Here is a 20,297-nt window from a genome sequence, read left to right on the forward strand (position 1 = left end):
ATGAATCCTTAATGCTGCAGCCAGGGTAATCGTTACTACTAGCTAATCACTGCTCAGACTCTTTTGCTCTGTGCCAGTCATTGCTGTAACGCTTGTGGCCAATATAGAGGCAGCAAATGGGAGTAGTGAACACACGGGATCACAGGGGGACCTGGGCTTACCCTTTAGAGGGAGGGGCTTAACTACTTATGATTGTTTGTACATGAACCTTTGAATTGTAAATATGAATATGTTAGCGTTATAGAAATAAAGATTATTATTATAATATAAGCATTACTCTCCTGTTAAATCCATTGCCATTTCAGGGCAACTACTCTAGTGCTCTTCTTCGATCTTGGCCTGACAATCAGGTGCAGAAAAATGCTGTTATACTCCGTACAAGAGATCTAGGCAACCATTTTAAGTAACCAAATAGTAAAACACGTGCAGGAAAACTGTCGCGGGGGGGGTGTGGATAGCCACCTCTGTATCTGGCCTGTATACAGCAACATTTTTCCACACCGATTCTAATAAACCCTTATTTAAAGGGGGTGTCCGGCACCACTCTGCTTCTAGAGGTTTTGTACATGTCTCTTATTTTAGAATATATTAAATATAGGGACCCCAATACAGCAGTATGAAAAATCATACTGGGCAAAATCTAGCCCAGGTTGGTCAATAAGACCATTGCACAGACTCAAACTGACATATATATAAGCCGGATAACGAGAGTCAGAAGGTGCCAAAAAGTGAATATAATTTTATTGTTACAATCATAACTGTGCAACCAGCAAAAAAGGAGATAAAAGCACAGAGGGGTGTGAAAAAACATAAGCAGGACCGCCAAAATGAATGGTATTAAGGGATGACCAGTTACATGAATAGAACATACAGGGGAAATATCAGAGCGAATAATGAAGGGACAATACATATAAAGTGCATGTGCATAAATACATATGAATAGCCCGCTCAGACACCCCCAATGCATAGAGTCTGGTCCAATCATTTAAATGAGGCAGCATATCCAAATTAAAGTGGCCAGTGTATGATCCTGAATATGCAAAAAGAGGCTCCCCCATACCCCACCAACGTACGTTTCGCCTATTTGAGCCCTGTGCTCAAGTTCGGCTTCCTCAGGGAGGGAGAAGGCAGCGCCGCCTTCTCCCTCCCTGAGGAAGCCGAACTTGAGCACGGGGCTCAAATAGAAGAAACGTACGTTGGTGGGTATGGGGGAGCCTCTTTCTTGCATATTCAGGATCATGCACTGGCCACTTTAAGATGCACTGGCCACTTTACTTTGTATATGCTGCCTCATTTAAATGATTGGACCAGACTATTTATGCATTGGGGGTGTCTGAGCGGGCTATTCATATGTATTTATGCACATGCACTTTATATGTATTGTCCCTTCATTATTCGCTCTGATATTTCCCCTGCATGTTCTATTCATGTAACTGGTCATCCCTTAATACCATTCATTTTGGCGGTCCTGCTTAAGTTTTTTCACACCCCTCTGTGCTTTTATCTCCTTTTTTGCTGGTTGCACATTTATGATTGTAACAATAAAATTATATTTACTTTTTGGCACCTTCTGACTCTCGTTCTCCTGCTTATATATTATTTTAGAATATACCTGCACATAAGTGCTGTAATCCACTAATATACAAGAAATCAACGATTCACCAGTATAAATAATATGGAACATGTGAACATTCCACTATAAACTGCACATTCTCCGTGTCTAGGATGTACGGGAACCTCTTACACCTTATTTTTAGGATTAGTTATTTTCAATTCTTTTTAGTTCCACATCATAGCAGCCGATGACTGAGAAGAATCTGTGACTTCTCTGCATTTAGTGGTCACTACTCACCTGGGCGGTTATCTGTAGGAATCTCCTCTTTACTCCACTCATCACCCCTCACATATGTCTCTGTAGTATTAATATGGGGCAGATCTTCCCCCTGAAACAAATATTGTAAAAGTCACAGACAGATGGAGAAGTCCCATCTATGATCAGCTCTAATCCTGTCATCTCCACCGCTCTCATTACACAAGTATAAAACATATAATACTGGAGGATAAAACAAGACTGAGCACAAGACCTTCACAGCCATCTACACATCATAGGGGGATTTCATGGCCCCTTCTCTCCATCTACCTGATGATCCTGAGGAACATCGGGATCTTCTTGTTTACAGTCCTGTGGGAGAAGAGGACGGGGACATCTCTCTGGTGTTGTCCTCTTACTGGATAGACCTGGAGGAGACACATACAGGGACTGAATTCATTCCTTACATACAGATAATTATAGGCCGTGTGTATTTAGTCCTGTCTATTACCTGGTGATGTGAGGGGCTGGGGAACCTCCATCATGACGTCCTTGTACAGATCTTTGTGTCCTTCTAAATACTCCCACTCCTCCATGGAGAAATAGACGGTGACCTCCTGACACCTTATAGGAACCTGACACATACAATGATACCGTCACCCCCGATCCCTTCATAGCGTTACTGTATAATGTCCCAGCATTCCCAGCAGTGTCACCTCTCCAGTCAGCAGCTCAATCATCTTGTAGGTGAGTTCTAGGATCTTCTGGTCATTGATGTCCTCATATATCGGGGGGTGTGGTGGAGGCCCCGTGATTGGGCTCAGGGGTCTTCCCCATCCCTCAGACACAGGGGCCTGACAGCGCTCACTAGAGGTCTTCTTCACTACTGTGTAATCCTGGTTATGGAGAGACACAGTAATAAATCTCACTCCAGACATTTCCAGAGTCCTCACCTCTCCAGTTCTGTCCATCTGTTATTCCCATAGATAAGAATGATGTAATGTGACGTCATCAGAATCTCTCACCTCTCCAGTAAGCCGGAAGAGGATCTCTAGGGTGAGGTGTAATATCCTCTCCGCCATCTTGTCCCTGTCCATATCCATCCTTCACGGGGCAATCAGGAGAATTCTCTTATATAGAATAAAACCACTGAGAGGATCCGATATTGTAAAGGACCTGAATGGGAAGGAGATGAGCCGATATGTAACATTAATCGAGATAATAATGAAGGGAAGATATCATTTGGGCAGTAAAAAAAAATTTCAACATGAAATGAAGTTGCACCTAAAATGGTATCAATGAAAACGTGAGTTTATGAAGCAAAAAACAAGTCGTGACTCAACTCCGATGTCGGAAAATGGAGACACAAGCCAATTTTTTAATGTTTTTTATTTTTTTACAAAAGTCTGATTTTTATTCACTACTAGAGATGAGTGAACCTGGAGTTCGGTTTTCGGTACAAACTCAGACTTTTGCAAGATAGCAAAGTTCAGTTTTGGGTTCGGGAGCTTTACGTATGGAAACCGCTCTCGTGTGATCAGATGTATTGTGCACCAAGAAATAAAACTGAAAAAACCCGCCCTCCCCTGGAAGTGATCTGTTTATGGCTGCATGTGGGCGGAGACCCGAACTGCCAATCAGTGACTTCAAATAAAGTTCAGGTCAAGTCCAAGTCCAGAACCGATCTTTACAAATGTTCAGCTGGACCAGCAGAAGCCGAACGTCCACAAGTCCGCTCATCTCTAGTCACCACTTAGATAATACATGTCTGATATTGCCGTAATCACACTGACCTGGAGAATCACGCTGACCGCTCACTTTCAGCACATCGTGAACGGAGTAAAAACAATGATGGAATTACTTTTTTCCTCAACATTTCACCGCACTTGGAATTTTTACTTAATTTCCAGTAAGTTTTATGGTAAAATTAAAACCCATGAGTCATTTAAAAAAAAAAAAAAAAAACAACTATCCTTTATACGGCAATGTGGGTGGAAAAATAAAAGAGCCGCGCAGCTACACACAATCATGTATCAACGGAGAGGAAATCCGTCCATCTCTAGATAAGGCACAGACGGTTTATTACTGCCTCTGTCTTCTCTGTCACTGTATACACAGCTCTGCGGTGCAATGCAGCGGGAACGGTGAGGGACCCGACAGTGACACAGATCTCTGCGTGAGAGCCCATCCACCATCGGTACTTGCCATCTGTAATTGTTTAGGGCCTAGTGAGTGCAATTATTTTTTGGGTGGGGATATTTGCTTTCTTTTGGTGGGGTCTGCTTTCTTTGATAAAAGTCCTGCTGTATTCTTTACCTTTTTAGATGTCTGGACAATTCATTATGGAACCACAACCAAGGTGTATTTTTGGAGTACGGCTTATATTTTAAGTATACTCAAAAAAACTCCCAAAAATCCTACTAGGGCTTATTTTCCGGGTACATCTTATTTTCGAGGAAACGGTAGAAAGAGCTGATGGTGCCTCCTCCCCCATATACAGAGGATATGGTCACCGCTGAGATGTTATATCAGCCCCAATTACAAGGTAAGTAATATGAAAATACATTCTGAACTGACCCCCCCGCCTGTTCCAAATGTGTGACATATAGGAAAATACCACTGTCAATCCATATCTCTGTTATTAGCCCCGACCAGGTAAAAAACAGCCATATATACAAAATAAGAAGTGTTACTAAATAGCTATGAAATATGTAAATGTGATCATAGACATATATTGAGACGGCGTCCAGCTTTCAGTCATGGGGGTGGCACCGATGCGGTTTTAGTCACTGCTCAGTATACCGCGCTCTCGACACTGACTGACAGCAGGTTCCAATGCTCAGCTGCTGTCAGTCAGTGTGGGGGGCAGGGTATATATGTGGTAATAACAGGCATTTCCCTTATATTCAAACTGGAATCACTCGACATCAGACACAATGCTGAAGTTGGTTTCTTATTCATCCAGTTTCTTATTCGAGGCTGAAGTTGGTTTATCTTTTTTTTTCAGTTTTTATTTTTTTGTCTTTTTTTTTTTACAGGTTTAACAACAAACATAAAAAAATCCTAATAAAATACAATACAGTGCGGAGCCATGATGTGAATACACTTAAAAGCAGCAAAATAAAAAAAAAGTATAAAACTGGCACAAAATGGGCATCAAAGTGACATCAGAGCTCTTTATTCACAAGGGTAACCGGAAAAAATGCACCATACAATTTATTGTGCAGTTTTTCCTGAGTACACAGATACCTCATATGTGCTGGAAATCAAATGTTTGGGCGCACGGCAGGGCTTGGAAGGGAAGGAGCGCCATTTGACTGTAAAATTGGCTGGATTCATTAGCGAATGCCATGTTGCGTTTGGAGCTCCTGAGGTGCCTAAACAGTGGAGCTCCATCAAAAGTGATCACATTTTGGAAACTAGACCCCTCAAGGATTTTCTCCAGGGGTATAGTGAGCATTTTGAACCCACAGATACTTTATAGAATTTAATAAACTTAGGTCATCATATTGAAAAGTTTCTTTTTTTTTTCCCACAAAAATGTTGCTTTAGCACCAAATTTCTCACTTTTTCAAGCGGCAACACCAAAATATGGACCCACAGTTTGTTATCCAATTTCTTAGGAGCGCAGGGATACCCCACATGTGGCTAAAAACCTGTTAGGACAAACGGGAGGGCTCATAACAGAAGGAGCACCATGTGAATTTTGGAAAAATTGAAAAAAATTACAGGAACCATGCATTTTCAGGACTCCTAAGGTGCCTATACAGCAGAAACCCCCACAAGTGACCCAATTTTGAAAATTAGACCCTCAAGGATTTCATTTGGGGGTATAGTGAGCATTTTGAAACCACAGGTACTTCACAAAAATGTTGCTGTAATGCCAAATGTCTCACTTTTAGGCTATGTGCCCACGACCCGGCGACACTGTGTCTAGGACGCAATGTCAGCTTTCGTGCAGAGATGCGAGTATTGTCCACTGGAGAACACAGCTGCCCGGGCCCACGATCCAGGTTCTGGCTGCTGAGGGCTTTAGCTCTATTTTCCCTTTGGACGAAACTCTCGTCTCCACAGCATAAATTGACATGCTGAGGCTCAGGAAGCCGCGCTGCAGGTCAGTTTATGCGAAGGAAAAAAACAAGCACAGTGGGCAGGAGATTTCCAAAAATCCTTCCATTGCGCTTGTACTGCACAGCGCAGCATTTTGGACTCAGCGAAAAGACTCTGTGTCCAAAACGCTGCAAACACTGATCGTGGACACATAGCCTAAAAAGCTAGGATGGATGGATAGACAAACCCATATATAATGTCCCACCCCTCAGCATAATCTAACCTGGCACCCTTTAGTGACTTTCATGTGGCAGTGAAGGGTGTTTACCTTATATTTAGCCAAAAAATAAATAATTAAAAAAAACCTATGTGGTTCCCCCCATTTTTGATAGCCAGCTAGGGTAAAGCAGATGGCTGAAGCCTGCAGATCACCTTGGCTGGTGATCCAAAACAGAGGGCACCCCACGCTGTTTTGTTTTTTTTTAATTATTGATAAATAATTAAAAAAAAAATGGGTTCCCCCCAAATTGGATCACCAGCCAAGGTGAAGCTGACAGCTGGCATCTGGTATTCTCAGGGTGGGAAGGGCCATGGTTATCTGGCCCTTCCCAGCCTAAAAATAGCAGGCTGCAGCCCACCCAGCAGTGGCGCATTCATTAGATGTACCAATCCTGGCACTTCACTCTGGCCCATCCCCTTGCCCTGGTGCGGTGGCAAACAGGGTAATAAATGGGGTTGATACCAGCTGTGTAATGTCACCTGGCATCAAGCCGTGGGGTTAGAATCGCTCTGCGCATGTGGCCGATAGTTTTCAGAGGAGGAATAGGGATCGTGAGGACGGAGCAGCAGCTGGTATCAGGAGACCGGGGAGTGACAGGGGGTGACTTAGCTGGACCTGGGGAGGACTTTTCTGTCACATCTGACATGTCACATGTGACAGAAATCAGAGGAGGAGGATGAATGCAGCGTGCGGCCACCATCTTAGATGATCAGTATGGGGAGGGGAATGGGGGGCACTTTGGCCACACGGGGGACCGGGGGAGGGGTATTTACCTCCCATCTGACATGTCTGATCAAGCAGTGCTGGCTCCTCCCCTTTCTAATATGAAAATGTGCCTGGTGAAGAACCGGAATAAACTGGTCTGGAACTGTACATGAAGGGGTTAATGATAATGATGATGACCCCAAAATAATAGAGACCCTGCACCTACCTCCACCTGCAGAGCCGCACACTAGATATATGGCTGCTCTGTGCTTACAGGGCCTGTGATGATGTCACATGGAGGGGAGGAGTCAGGGTCACATGGTCAGCTCCTCAGTGTATGCAGGACTCTGCTGTGCTGGGTGTCATGGTGCTGGATGAGGGGAAGTTTATGTGTGGGGTCAGGAGGGGTTTACAGTGTGGATGTAGCAGAGCCGTGTGTACGAGGTGTACGGAGCGGAGCCGTGTGTGTACGAGGTGTACGGAGCGGAGCCGTGTGTGTACGAGGTGTACGGAGCGGAGCCGTGTGTGTACGAGGCGTACGGAGCGGAGCCGTGTGTGTACGAGGCGTACGGAGCGGAGCCGTGTGTGTACGAGGTGTACGGAGCAGAGCCGTGTGTGTACGAGGTGTACGGAGCAGAGCCGTGTGTGTACGAGGTGTACGGAGCGGAGCCGTGTGTGTACGAGGTGTACGGAGCGGAGCCGTGTGTGTACGAGGTGTACGGAGAGGAGCCGTGTGTGTACGAGGTGTACGGAGCGGAGCCGCGTGTACGAGGTGTACGGAGCGGAGCCGTGTGTGTACGAGGTGTACGGAGCGGAGCCGTGTGTGTACGAGGTGTACGGAGCGGAGCCGTGTGTGTACGAGGTGTACGGAGCGCAGCCGTGTGTGTACGAGGTGTACTGAGCGCAGCCGTGTGTGTACGAGGTGTACGGAGCGGAGCCGTGTGTGTACGAGGTGTACGAAGCGGAGCCGTGTGTGTACGAGGTGTACGGAGCGGAGCCGTGTGTGTACGAGGTGTACGGAGCGGAGCCGTGTGTGTACGAGGTGTACGGAGCGGATCCGTGCGTGTACGTGGTGTACGGAGCGGATCCGTGCGTGTACGAGGCGTACGGAGCGGAGCCGTGCGTGTACGAGGCGTTCGGAGAGGAGCCGTGCGTGTACGAGGCGTACGGAGCGGAGCCGTGCGTGTACGAGGCGTACGGAGCGGAGCCGTGTGTGTACGAGGCGTGCGGAGCCGTGTGTGTACGAGGTGTACGGTGCGGAGCCGTGTGTGTACGAGGTGTACGGAGCAGAGCCGTGTGTGTACGAGGTGTACGGAGCGCAGCCGTGTGTGTACGAGGTGTACTGAGCGCAGCCGTGTGTGTACGAGGTGTACTGAGCGCAGCCGTGTGTGTACGAGGTGTACTGAGCGCAGCCGTGTGTGTACGAGGTGTACTGAGCGCAGCCGTGTGTGTACGAGGTGTACTGAGCGCAGCCGTGTGTGTACGAGGTGTACTGAGCGCAGCCGTGTGTGTACGAGGTGTACTGAGCGCAGCCGTGTGTGTACGAGGTGTACTGAGCGCAGCCGTGTGTGTACGAGGTGTACTGAGCGCAGCCGTGTGTGTACGAGGTGTACTGAGCGCAGCCGTGTGTGTACGAGGTGTACGGAGCGGAGCCGTGTGTGTACGAGGCGTGCGGAGCCGTGTGTGTACGAGGTGTACGGTGTGGAGCCGTGTGTGTACGAGGTGTACGGAGCAGAGCCGTGTGTGTACGAGGTGTACGGAGCGCAGCCGTGTGTGTACGAGGTGTACGGAGCGGAGCCGTGTGTGTACGAGGTGTACGGAGCGGAGCCGTGTGTGTACGAGGTGTACGGAGCGGAGCCGTGTGTGTACAAGGTGTACGGAGCGGAGCCGTGTGTGTACAAGGTGTACGGAGCGGAGCCGTGTGTGTACAAGGTGTACGGAGAGGAGCCGTGTGTGTACGAGGTGTACGGAGCAGAGCCGTGTGTGTACGAGGTGTACGGAGCGGAGCCGTGTGTGTACGAGGTGTACGGAGCAGAGCCGTGTGTGTACGAGGTGTACGGAGCGGAGCCGTGTGTGTACGAGGTGTACGGAGAGGAGCCGTGTGTGTACGAGGTGTACGGAGCGGAGCCGTGTGTGTACGTGGTGTACGGAGCGGAGCCGTGTGTGTACGAGGTGTACGGAGCGGATCTGTGTATATGATGTCTGATGTGTTCCCAGTTTTAATTGCATTTCTAAGTGTTGTCAGGGGCTCATGTACCGCCCTGGGGCTCGGCTGCTGCCGCCGAGCCGCTCGGGTCCGGGCTCGGGTGTGTGTCGGTGTCTCGAGCGTCCCCGGACCCGGGGGTCACGTCACTCTGAAAAGGGGGGTTTGTTTTGGTGATCGGGTGGGTGCGCGGCCGGGGCCGCTATGGAGGTTGTTCGTGACGCCACCCACGGGTCGTGGTGATTGAAGGCACTACCACTGCTGGTAATGGTGGGGGCTCTCGGGTGCGGTGTTGTGGCGCAGCTAGGTGTTGACCCCTCCGTGGGTAGGGGGTGTGAGTCCCGGGGCCCGCTGGGGTGATGATGGAGCTGCCGGAGGGGTGCAGGGCAGGGCGGCGTAGCGCGGCACTGTGCCTGAGGCCACTGGTGTACTCACTCAGAAGAAACACACCGGAGTCACTGGTAAACCAAAAACGGGATTGTGGTTGGTGCCCGCAGCCGGCTGCGTGATTCCCCCTACTCGGGTTGGTGGTGTCGTCTTTCCCTGCACCCTCTTTATTTATTTATTTATTTATTTATTTATTATTGTTTATTTATAGAGCACCATTGATTCCATGGTGCTGTACATGAGGGGGTTACATACAGAATACATGTACACGTTACAATAGACAGACTAGCACAGGGGGAAGAGGGCCCTGCCCTTGCGGGCTTACATCCTAAAGGATTTTGGGGAGGAGACAGTAGGTGGGGTGTAGGTGGGGCGGCAGCTCCGCACGGTGGTGGGGCGGCAGCTCCGCACGGTGGTGGGGCGGCAGCTCCGCACGGTGGTGGGGCGGCAGCTCCGCACGGTGGTGGGGCGGCAGCTCCGCACGGTGGTGGGGCGGCAGCTCCGCACGGGGGTGGGGCGGCAGCTCCGCACGGGGGTGGGGCGGCAGCTCCGCACGGGGGTGAAGCAGTGAGGTCATTGAAGGTTATAGGCATTTCTGAACAGATGAGTCTTTAGGTTCCGTTTGAAGCTTGCGAGTGTAGTAGATAGTCTGACGTGTTGAGGCAGTGAGTTCCAGGAGACTGGGGATGCTCGGGAGAAGTCTTGGAGTCGGTTGCATGAGGAGCGAATGAGAGAGGAGGATAGAAGGAGATCTTGGGAGGACCGGAGGTTACGTTTTGGAGTGTAGCGAGAGATTAGTTCAGAGATATATGGAGGAGACAGATTATGGATAGCTTTGTAGGTCAGTGTTAGTAATTTGAATTGGATACGGTGGAAGATTGGGAGCCAGTGGAGGGACTTGCAGAGAGGAGAAGCGGGGTGGTATTGAGGAGAGAGGTGGATCAGTCGGGCAGCAGAGTTAAGGATGGACTGGAGAGGGGCGAGTGTGTTAGCAGGGAGACCACAGAGGAGGATGTTGCAGTAGTCGATGCGGGAGATTATGAGGGCGTGCACTAGAATTTTTGTAGATTGGGGATTGAGAAAAGGGCGGATTCTGGAGATATTTTTGAGTTGAAAACGGCAGGAGGTGGTGAGGGATTGGATGTGCGGTATGAAGGACAGGGCAGAGTCAAAGGTCACTCCGAGGCACCGAACTTTGGGTGCTGGGGAGAGCGTGATGTTATTAATTGTAATGGATAGATCAGGTGGAGAGTGCAGGGGAGATGGAGGAAAGATGATCAGTTCAGTTTTGGCCATATTGAGCTTTAGGAAGCGAGAGGAAAAGAAGGAAGATATAGCAGATAGGCACTCTGGGATTCTGGACAGCAGAGATGTGACATCTGGACCAGAGAGGTAGATCTGAGTGTCATCAGCATATAGGTGGTACTGGAAGCCATGGGACTTTATGAGTTGTCCCAGGCCAAATGTATAGATAGAAAAAAGTAAGGGTCCCAGGACAGAGCCTTGAGGGACACCAACAGAGAGAGAACGGGATGAAGAGGTTGTGTGGGAATGGGAGACACTAAAAGTGCGGTTGGAGAGGTATGAAGAGATCCAAGAGAGAGCGAGGTCTCTGACACCAAGGGAAGAGAGGATCTGTAGTAGCAGGGAGTGGTCAACAGTGTCAAAGGCTGAGGATAGGTCTAGAAGTAGGAGTACAGAGAAGTGGTTGTTAGCTTTGGCGGTAAGTAAGTCATTTGTGATTTTAGTCAGGGCAGTTTCAGTGGAATGATGTGGACGGAAGCCGGACTGTAGGTTGTCAAAGAGAGAGTTAGAGGAGAGGTGGGAGGAAAGTTCAGCATGGACATGCTGTTCCAGGAGTTTTGAGGCAAGTGGGAGTAGCGATATGGGTCGATAGCTGGTAGTAGAGGTTGGGTCGAGGGAAGGTTTCTTTAGGATAGGTGTGACTGTTGCATGCTTAAAGGCAGAAGGGAAGGTACCAGTTGTTAGAGATAGGTTGAAGAGATGGGATAAGGCGGGAATAAGGATAGTGGTGAGGTTGGGGAGGAGGTGGGATGGGATGGGGTCAAGTGCGCATGTAGTGAGGTGCGCTTTTGAGAGAAGATGTGCAAGCTCTCCTTCGGTGATAGTGGGGAGGAAGTTTATGGGGGAGGGGCAGTGGTCTGTTATATAAAGGGGTTGTGGTGGTTCAGCAGAAAAGACTTGTCTGGTTTGGTCGATCTTTTCTTTGAAATATGTGGCAAATTCTTCTGCGGAGATGAGGGAGGTTGGAGGGGGCAGCGGTGGGCGAAGGAGGGAGGTAAAAGTGTTAAATAGCTGTTTGGGGTTGTGTGTTAAAGAGGATATGAGGTTTTTGAAGTAATTCTGTTTAGCCGAGGTAAGGGCCAAGCGAAATGTGTGAATTGCATTTTTGAATGTGGTGAAGTCTTCCTGGGAGTGCGTTTTCTTCCAGCGCCGCTCTGCGGCTCTAGACACTTGCCGTAGTTTTTTAGTGAGGCTGTTGTGCCAGGGTTGTCTATTGATTCGTCTTGCTCTGCCGTTCACAAGAGGAGCGACTGAATCAATAGCTGATGTGAGAGTGGCGTTGTAGAAAATGGTGGCACTGTTTGTGTCGTGGAGTGAAGATATGGAGGACAGCGGTAGGATAGAGTCAGAAAGGGTGTGTATGTTGATGTGTGCAAGGTTTCTGCGGGGGTGTGATATGTGCTGGACAGGGGGGGCAGGTGAGGAGGACAGGGCTGAAAAGGTCAGCAGATGGTGGTCAGATAAGGGGAGAGGGGAGGTAGTGAGGTTAGATAGAGAGCAGAGACGGGTGAAGATAAGGTCTAGTGTGTGGCCATCTTTGTGGGTGGCAGAGGCGGACAACTGAGTTAGACCAAAAGATGAGGCGAGGGAGAGGAGTTTGGAGGCCGCTGACTGGCGGGTGTCAGTGGGGATGTTGAAGTCACCCATGATGATAGTGGGGATGTCAGCAGAGAGAAAGTGTAGAAGCCAGGCGGAGAACTGGTCGATAAAGGCAGTGGTTGGGCCCGGGGGTCTGTATATGACGGCCACTTGGAGGTTGGAGGGAGAGTAGATGCGGACAGAGTGCACTTCAAAGGAAGGCAGGACAAGGGAGGGTAGAGGTGGCATTGGGGTGAAGCTGCAGTTGTTAGAAAGGAGGAGGCCCACTCCTCCACCCTGTCTATTGCCAGGGCGAGGGGTGTGGGTGAAGTGGAGGCCGCCGTAGCACAGCGCAGCAGGGGAGGCAGTGTTGGATGGTGTCAGCCATGTTTCGGTGAGGGCCAGAAAGGATAGATTGCTAGAGATAAAGAGGTCGTGAATGAAGTGCAGTTTATTACAGATGGAACGGGCATTCCAGAGCGCTCCAGAGAGAGGGGGCTGCGGAGTGGCAGAGAGGGGAATGGATTTTATGTTGGAGAGGTTGCGGTAGTTACTACTAGATGGGGAGCGGTAGGGGGGTGATAAAGAGGAGTGTCCCATCTGTGGGGGTCCAGGATTGGGAGATATGTCACCAGCAGTGAGGAGAAGTAGAGAAAGGGAGAGCAGGTGGGAGAAGGAGAGTGGACGGCCTGGTCTGCGCGATACTAGAAGCGATCTGCGGTTTAGGAGCAGGTCAGCAGATGAGGACAGGTGGGGAGGTAAGAGGGAAGGGGAGATGAATATTTGTTTGGAGAGTGCTGGGGTTTGGGGATAGCGAAGGAGAGTGAGGAGGAGTGGAGCAAAGACTGTGAGGGCGTAAGTGAACATGGTGTGAATTGGGTTTTCAAGTGGGAATAAGGGGGAAGGAGCAAAATGCAAGTGAAAGACACAGTTAAAGAAGTAGAGTTCACCTTCTGGTCACTTCTGGGACCTTTCTGGTATATTTCTGAGCACTTATGAAGCACTTGTAGAAGTACACAGACCAAGGTACACAGACCTAATGCCCTAAATTTATACCAGTCTCATTACACAAGATGAACAGCAAGTGAGCAAGAGAGAAGGAAGCAGATCAAAGAGTTACACCATGTATGGAAACAACTCACAGGAGAGAAGACAACACATAACTAATTACACAGCAGAGATAGGTCAGTTTAACATACCAATATCAGAAACAGCTTTAAGTGTGAAGACAGAGCATGAGAATAGATTAGGATCTGTGCAGGAAATTCAGAGGGTCAATTCAAATGAACAGTGTTCATACGAATATCAGAAACAGCTTTAAGTGTGAAGACAGAGCATGAGAATAGATTAGGATCTGTGCAGGAAATTCAGAGGGTCAATTCAAATGAACAGTGTTCATACCAATATCAGAAACAGCTTTAAGTGTGAAGACAGAGCATGAGAATAGATTAGGATCTGTGCAGGAAATTCAGAGGGTCAATTCAAATGAACAGTGTTCATACCAATATCAGAAACAGCTTTAAGTGTGAAGACAGAGCATGAGAATAGATTAGGATCTGTGCAGGAAATTCAGAGGGTCAATTCAAATGAACAGTGTTCATACCAATATCAGAAACAGCTTTAAGTGTGAAGACAGAGCATGAGAATAGATTAGGATCTGTGCAGGAAATTCAGAGGGTCAATTCAAATGAACAGTGTTCATACCTGTGAATGAGACAGATGGATTGTCAATATCATAGATGAATGATGACCATGGAGAAGTCACTCCACAGAATTACATCTCTGCTTTCTGGTATATTTCTGAGCACTTATGAAGCACTTGTAGAAGTACACAGACCTTTACTGTATGACTGCCTATGTCTCAACAACGGTAGTCCACTCCCCGACTTGTAGGTGCCGGAGGACCCCTCTTGCCCGCAGGCGCTGGCTCGTGGGATTGCGGTGTCTGGGCGGTGGCTTCCTATCCCCCTCGGTGGGCTGTTGCCGTCTATCGGGACTTTGGGTGGGAGTGGACCTCAAGACCAAGACGCAATCAGTTGATTTGACTCGGTCCAGTTGCTTCTGGGCCTCGTACGGGGTCTGAGTACCCTTTGGTGCTCAGGTTTCGGTTTGACTCGCCGATTCGGTACCGGTGGGCCACTACCCTGTCCCGGTACCTTGACGGTTCCGCCGGTTCTACTCCCGGCCTCCTGCGGATAGCCACCACCGTCTGTCTCCTGGCCACAGGGTTCCTAGGCTCCCACCTAGGCCCTGACAGATTTACTCCACAGCTCTCACAGCTACCTCCTCTCCTTTCTTCTCCCTAACACAATCTCCGTCTGTTTTTCCCCGCCCCTGCCAATCAATCCTCTTCGGTGGGCGTGGCCAACTGCCTGACCCCGCCCCCGGGTGTGGACATCTGGGACAGATAGGGGTGACTCAGCCTATCTGTGACCCCTGGCTAGTCCAGGGCGTCACACTCATAAAGTGCGGCACTGGAAGCCACAATCAGACATAATAATAATAATAATTAATATTTATTCATTTATATAAATAAATAAACATACATAATACATAAACATGTGCCTTGGTAGTAAAAATTTTAGATTGTATGTGCACAGCGACTGTCTGTGGTCTCCAGGACGTCTCCTGCTGCGGCTTCTGAACTTCTGCTACTCGTCCCTGATCTTCCAAGACCTCTGCTAATGTTGGGCGGCACGGTGGCTCAGTGGTCAGTGGCCCACTAGGGACAACATCTGCAAGGAGTTTGTATGTTGTCCCCGTGTTTGCGTGGGTTTCCTCCCACACTCCAAAAATGTACTGATAGGGAATTTAGATTGTGAGCCCCAATGGGGACAGTGTTGCCAATGTATGTAAAGCGCTATGGAATTAATAGCGCTATTAGGCTTTATATAGGCCTAGGAAGCTCCACACATGGAGCACGCTGGATACTGGCAAAGCCCAATGTGGAGCACAAGAAAGTTTAGCAGCCCGGGGTGTAGGGAGAAGAGCCCAGACCCAGGACAAGGGTGTGACAGGACCGCCCAAAGGGACTCTCCCAAAAGAGTTTGTACCTGCGCCATTGGGAGCCATGGTCTTGGATTCTGTCAGGGGCTCACAAAGTGAGGTAATGGAGGCTGTAGGCAGACAGGAGACTGAAAGCCGTGGACGGACATGTAGCAGATATCGTGGAAAACCTGGGACGAGTAGCAGAGGCATACCTCCCAACTTTTCAAGAGAGGAAAGAGGGACAAAGTATGCGGCGCGGCAAATTTTGGCCACGCCCCTAGGCACAACCATTTGGCAGTAAGGGTCATTCAGCCGATGTCCCGGACTGTTCATTCATATTCATAGCAGTCAGAATTGTTTTTATATTTCTATGCATCACTATATGACATGTTGCATATTTGTGCCTATAAAGCCATGTTCACACGCTGCATAAATTCTGTTGCTTTTTGTTTCTGTCTGCACCAAACTACACAATAACAATCTTCTCTGTTTTTTCCATTTTTGCTGCATTTTTTCTGCCTTTTCTCCATTATTTAATGCGTTTTTGGTTCAGATGTGAATCTGCGTTTTTAAGTGTTTTTATTGTACTGAGAAGCTTTTTCCTGCATTTTTTTAAGCTCCACATAGAAACCTCCAGAGAAAAAAACCCTGAAAACCGCAGAGTTCAGCGGCGTCTTCTCCTGGAATCACATCCACTTTACTTGGACAATTAAACACAGCAGAATAAATGTGCAAAAAAACAGCAGAAATAAATGCAGCATTAACACTACATGTGACCACGGACTAAATGTCCAAGCAAAGTGGATCAGACGTCCTGAAATCTCCACCCTTGGTGCCTCTAAAGACGCCGCTGAACGGTGCGGATTTGGTGTTTCTTTCTTTATAATCTTCAGGATTCACATCAGCAACAAACATGTATCAAATAAGGCGACAATGCATAAAAAATACCGCAGACACGCAATAATCAGAGGAGATTGTTATTGCACTCGTGGCGCGGACACCTGCAGAAAAAACGCAGCATTTACGCTATGTGTGAACACGGCCTCAGTGATATATTTTTATTACATTTTTTATGGGTTTTAATAAAGAAAAATAATAAATTGCGACATTTTTTTCCCACCATTTACCGATCCCCATAAATAACCTGATCACTGTATTGTTCGGGTCATTACGATTACAGGGACACCAAATATGTCCATGTTATTTGCTGATTTGTGATGTTTATTATTTTATAAAAAAAAATGTAATAAAATTACATTATTCTATTTTTTTTATTATTTTTAGTAATTTTATTAGAAGAAAAAAAAAATCCTCTTTTCCTCTCCCTCTAGAATCCAGGAGATAGAGATGCTGCTGTGTACAATGGAGCTGTGTCCTGTGTAATCTGCTGTGTAAGAGGCTGCATTGTAGGTTCATTTATGTAAAATGTAAAATGATGTCATGTAAAATCCTCCCTCTGACATCATCAATCCTAGTGGCTCAACAGCTTAGGTCAGGTAGGAAAACCAGGGGAGGAGGCTGCTGGACACAAGTTTTGAACGTTGCTGATTTGAATCCAAGGTGGTGAAGATGAAAAAAAATAAAAATGTATTTGTATTTTTTTCCTCATTTCTTTATAGTAGTTTTATGGGAACAAATTAATCTGACTCCTTCACCTACATTGAGATGCAGTATTTATCTATATCTATCACTCTAACTATCTGTCTGTCTATCCCTCTATCTATCTATGATTCTATCTATCTATGATTCTATCTATCTTTCATTCTATCTATCTAGCTATCTATGATTCCATCTATCTATCTATGATTCCATCTATCTATCTATCTATGATTCTATCTATCTATGATTCTATCTATCTATCTTTCATTCTATCCCTCTATCTATCTATGATTCCATCTATCTATCTATGATTCCATCTATCTATCTATCTATGATTCTATGATTCCATCTATCTATCTATCTATGATTCTATCTATCTATGATTCTTTCTGTCTATATGTGATTCCAGAATATGATAGAAAGGGACCAGTTGGCTCTGCACCGTTATTTCTCCTCCAATAAAAATAAAAAAGTATATAATTTAACAATAAAAAATCAATTTAATGCTGATTGTGAACAAAAAAAATAACTATTTGGTTATACGTAAGTCAGACAAGGCGGGATGTATAGTGCTATTGGTGCCTCTTTATATAAAAAATGAGAATATGACATTTTGGAAAAAAATACTACTACTTACCGTAGATTGCAATCAATCCAGCTGATGTCTGTGCTAAATCTTTATACAATATGATGGATGGTGGTTGCTTCTCTTTAAGATTCCTTCCTCAAATGCTTTTATTATGAGGAGATCATATTTTGTTTTAAATGTTGAAAAAGGATTCATAACACAGGTCTGTAAAAAAAAATTTTTTCATGAGCTGTTTTGTTTATTCTACGTAATCCTTATGTTTTGGGTGCACTGAATCCAAAAATGACATTTTCTGACAATTTAGGTAATTATGTTAAATAAGGCAATACCTCAAAATAAATGAAAATAGACTCATAAAATTAATTTATTATTACTAATTTTTTATGAAAATAATTTTATTTTTAATTGGAATGAGCCACTAACACACAGTAAAATCGATTCTTCTTCCCTGCGAGGCTCCACTTGGTACATTTACGCTTGTGAGGAGCATCTGGAATGTCTCTCTGAAGTGTCCAACAGTAGTCTGCCGTCATTGTAATGCTCCATCTTCCCTGCTATCTTCTTGTAGTCTGCCGTCATTGTAATGCTCCATCTTCCCTGGTATCTTCTTGTAGTCTGCCGTCATTGTAATGCTCCATCTTCCCTGGTATCTTCTTGTAGTCTGCCGTCATTGTAATGCTCCATCTTCCCTGGTATCTTCTTGTAGTCTGCCGTCATTGTAATGCTCCATCTTCCCTGGTATCTTCTTGTAGTCTGCCGTCATTGTAATGCTCCATCTTCCCTGGTATCTTCTTGTAGTCTGCCGTCATTGTAATGCTCCATCTTCCCTGGTATCTTCTTGTAGTCTGCCGTCATTGTAATGCTCCATCTTCCCTGGTATCTTCTTGTAGTCTGCCGTCATTGTAATGTTCCATCTTCCCTGGTATCTTCTTGTAGTCTGCCGTCATTGTAATGCTCCATCTTCCCTGGTATCTTCTTGTAGTCTATCATTGTAATGCTCCATCTTCCCTGGTATCTTCTTGTAGTCTGCCATCATTGTAATGTTCCATCTTCCCTGGTATCTTCTTGTAGTCTGCCATCATTGTAATGGTCCATCTTCCCCGGTATCTTCTTGTAGTCTGCCGTCATTGTAATGTTCCATCTTCCCTGGTATCTTCTTGTAGTCTGCCATCATTGTAATGTTCCATCTTCCCTGGTATCTTCTTGTAGTCTGCCGTCATTGTAATGCTCCATCTTCCCTGGTATCTTCTTGTAGTCTGCCATCATTGTAATGCTTCATCTTCTCTGGTATCTTCTTGTAGTCTGCCATCATTGTAATGCTCCATCTTCCCTGGTATCTTCTTGTAGTCTGCCGTCATTGTAATGCTCCATCTTCCCTGGTATCTTCTTGTAGTCTGCCATCATTGTAATGCTCCATCTTCCCTGGTATCTTCTTGTAGTCCATCATTGTAATGCTCCATCTTCCCTGGTATCTTCTTGTAGTCTGCCATCATTGTAATGCTCCATCTTCCCTGGTATCTTCTTGTAGTCTGCCGTCATTGTAATGCTCCATCTTCCCTGGTATCTTCTTGTAGTCTGCTGTCATTGTAATGTTCCATCTTCCCTGGTATCTTCTTGTAATCTGCCATCCTCGTAATGCTCCATCTTCCCTGGTATCTTCTTGTAGTCTGCCATCATTGTAATGTTCCATCTTCCCTGGTATCTTCTTGTAGTCTGCCATCATTGTAATGCTCCATCTTCTCTGGTATCTTCTTGTAGTCTGCCATCATTGTAATGCTCCATCTTCCCTGGTATCTTCTTGTAGTCTGCCGTCATTGTAATGCTCCATCTTCCCTGGTATCTTCTTGTAGTCTGCCATCATTGTAATGCTCCATCTTCCCTGGTATCTTCTTGTAGTCCATCATTGTAATGCTCCATCTTCCCTGGTATCTTCTTGTAGTCTTCCATCATTGTAATGTTCCATCTTCCCTGGTATCTTCTTGTAGTCTGCCGTCATTGTAATGCTCCATCTTCCCTGGTATCTTCTTGTAGTCTGCTGTCATTGTAACGTTCCATCTTCCCTGGTATCTTCTTGTAATCTGCCATCCTCGTAATGCTCCATCTTCCCTGGTATCTTCTTGTAGTCTGCCATCATTGTAATGTTCCATCTTCCCTGGTATCTTCTTGTAGTCTGCCATCATTGTAATGCTCCATCTTCTCTGGTATCTTCTTGTAGTCTGCCATCATTGTAATGCTCCATCTTCCCTGGTATCTTCTTGTAGTCTGCCATCATTGTAATGCTCCATCTTCCCTGGTATCTTCTTGTAGTCTGCCATCATTGTAATGCTCCATCTTCCCCGGTATCTTCTTGTAGTCTGCCATCATTGTAATGCTCCATCTTCCCTGGTATCTTCTTGTTGTCTGCCGTCATTGTAATGCTCCATCTTCCCTGGTATCTTCTTGTAGTCTGCCATCATTGTAATGCTCTATCTTCCCTGGTATCTTCTTGTAGTCTGCCATCATTGTAATGTTCCATCTTCCCTGGTATCTTCTTGTAGTCTGCCATCATTGTAATGCTCCATCTTCCCTGGTATCGTCTTGTAGTCTGCCATCATTGTAATGCTCCATCTTCCCTGGTATCTTCTTGTAGTCTGCCATCATTGTAATGCTCCATCTTCCCTGGTATCTTCTTTCCATCTGCCGTCATTGTAATGCTCCATTTTCCCTGGTATCTTCTTTCCATCTGCCATCATTGTAATGCTCCATCTTCCCTGGTATCTTCTTGTAGTCTTCCATCATTATAATGCTCCATCTTCCCTGGTAT

The 20,297-nt window shown here is 46.6% G+C and overlaps 1 protein-coding gene across 1 annotated transcript in view; it reads right to left on the reverse strand.

Moving 5' to 3' along the window:
• Positions 1-20,297, reverse strand: part of LOC142313123 (uncharacterized) — a 28,374-nt gene that overhangs the window by 3,632 nt on the left and 4,445 nt on the right. Inside the window, exons 2-3 of the mRNA XM_075352109.1 lie at positions 2,141-2,238; positions 1,853-1,943 (exon numbers count right to left, since the gene is read on the reverse strand). Of these exons, the coding sequence (XP_075208224.1) occupies positions 1,853-1,943; positions 2,141-2,238 (189 nt within the window). The remainder of the gene's footprint in view (positions 1-1,852; positions 1,944-2,140; positions 2,239-20,297) is intronic.

The sequence above is a fragment of the Anomaloglossus baeobatrachus genome, chromosome 5, assembly GCF_048569485.1.
Source record: "Anomaloglossus baeobatrachus isolate aAnoBae1 chromosome 5, aAnoBae1.hap1, whole genome shotgun sequence".
In the NCBI taxonomy this organism is placed as follows: domain Eukaryota; kingdom Metazoa; phylum Chordata; class Amphibia; order Anura; family Aromobatidae; genus Anomaloglossus; species Anomaloglossus baeobatrachus.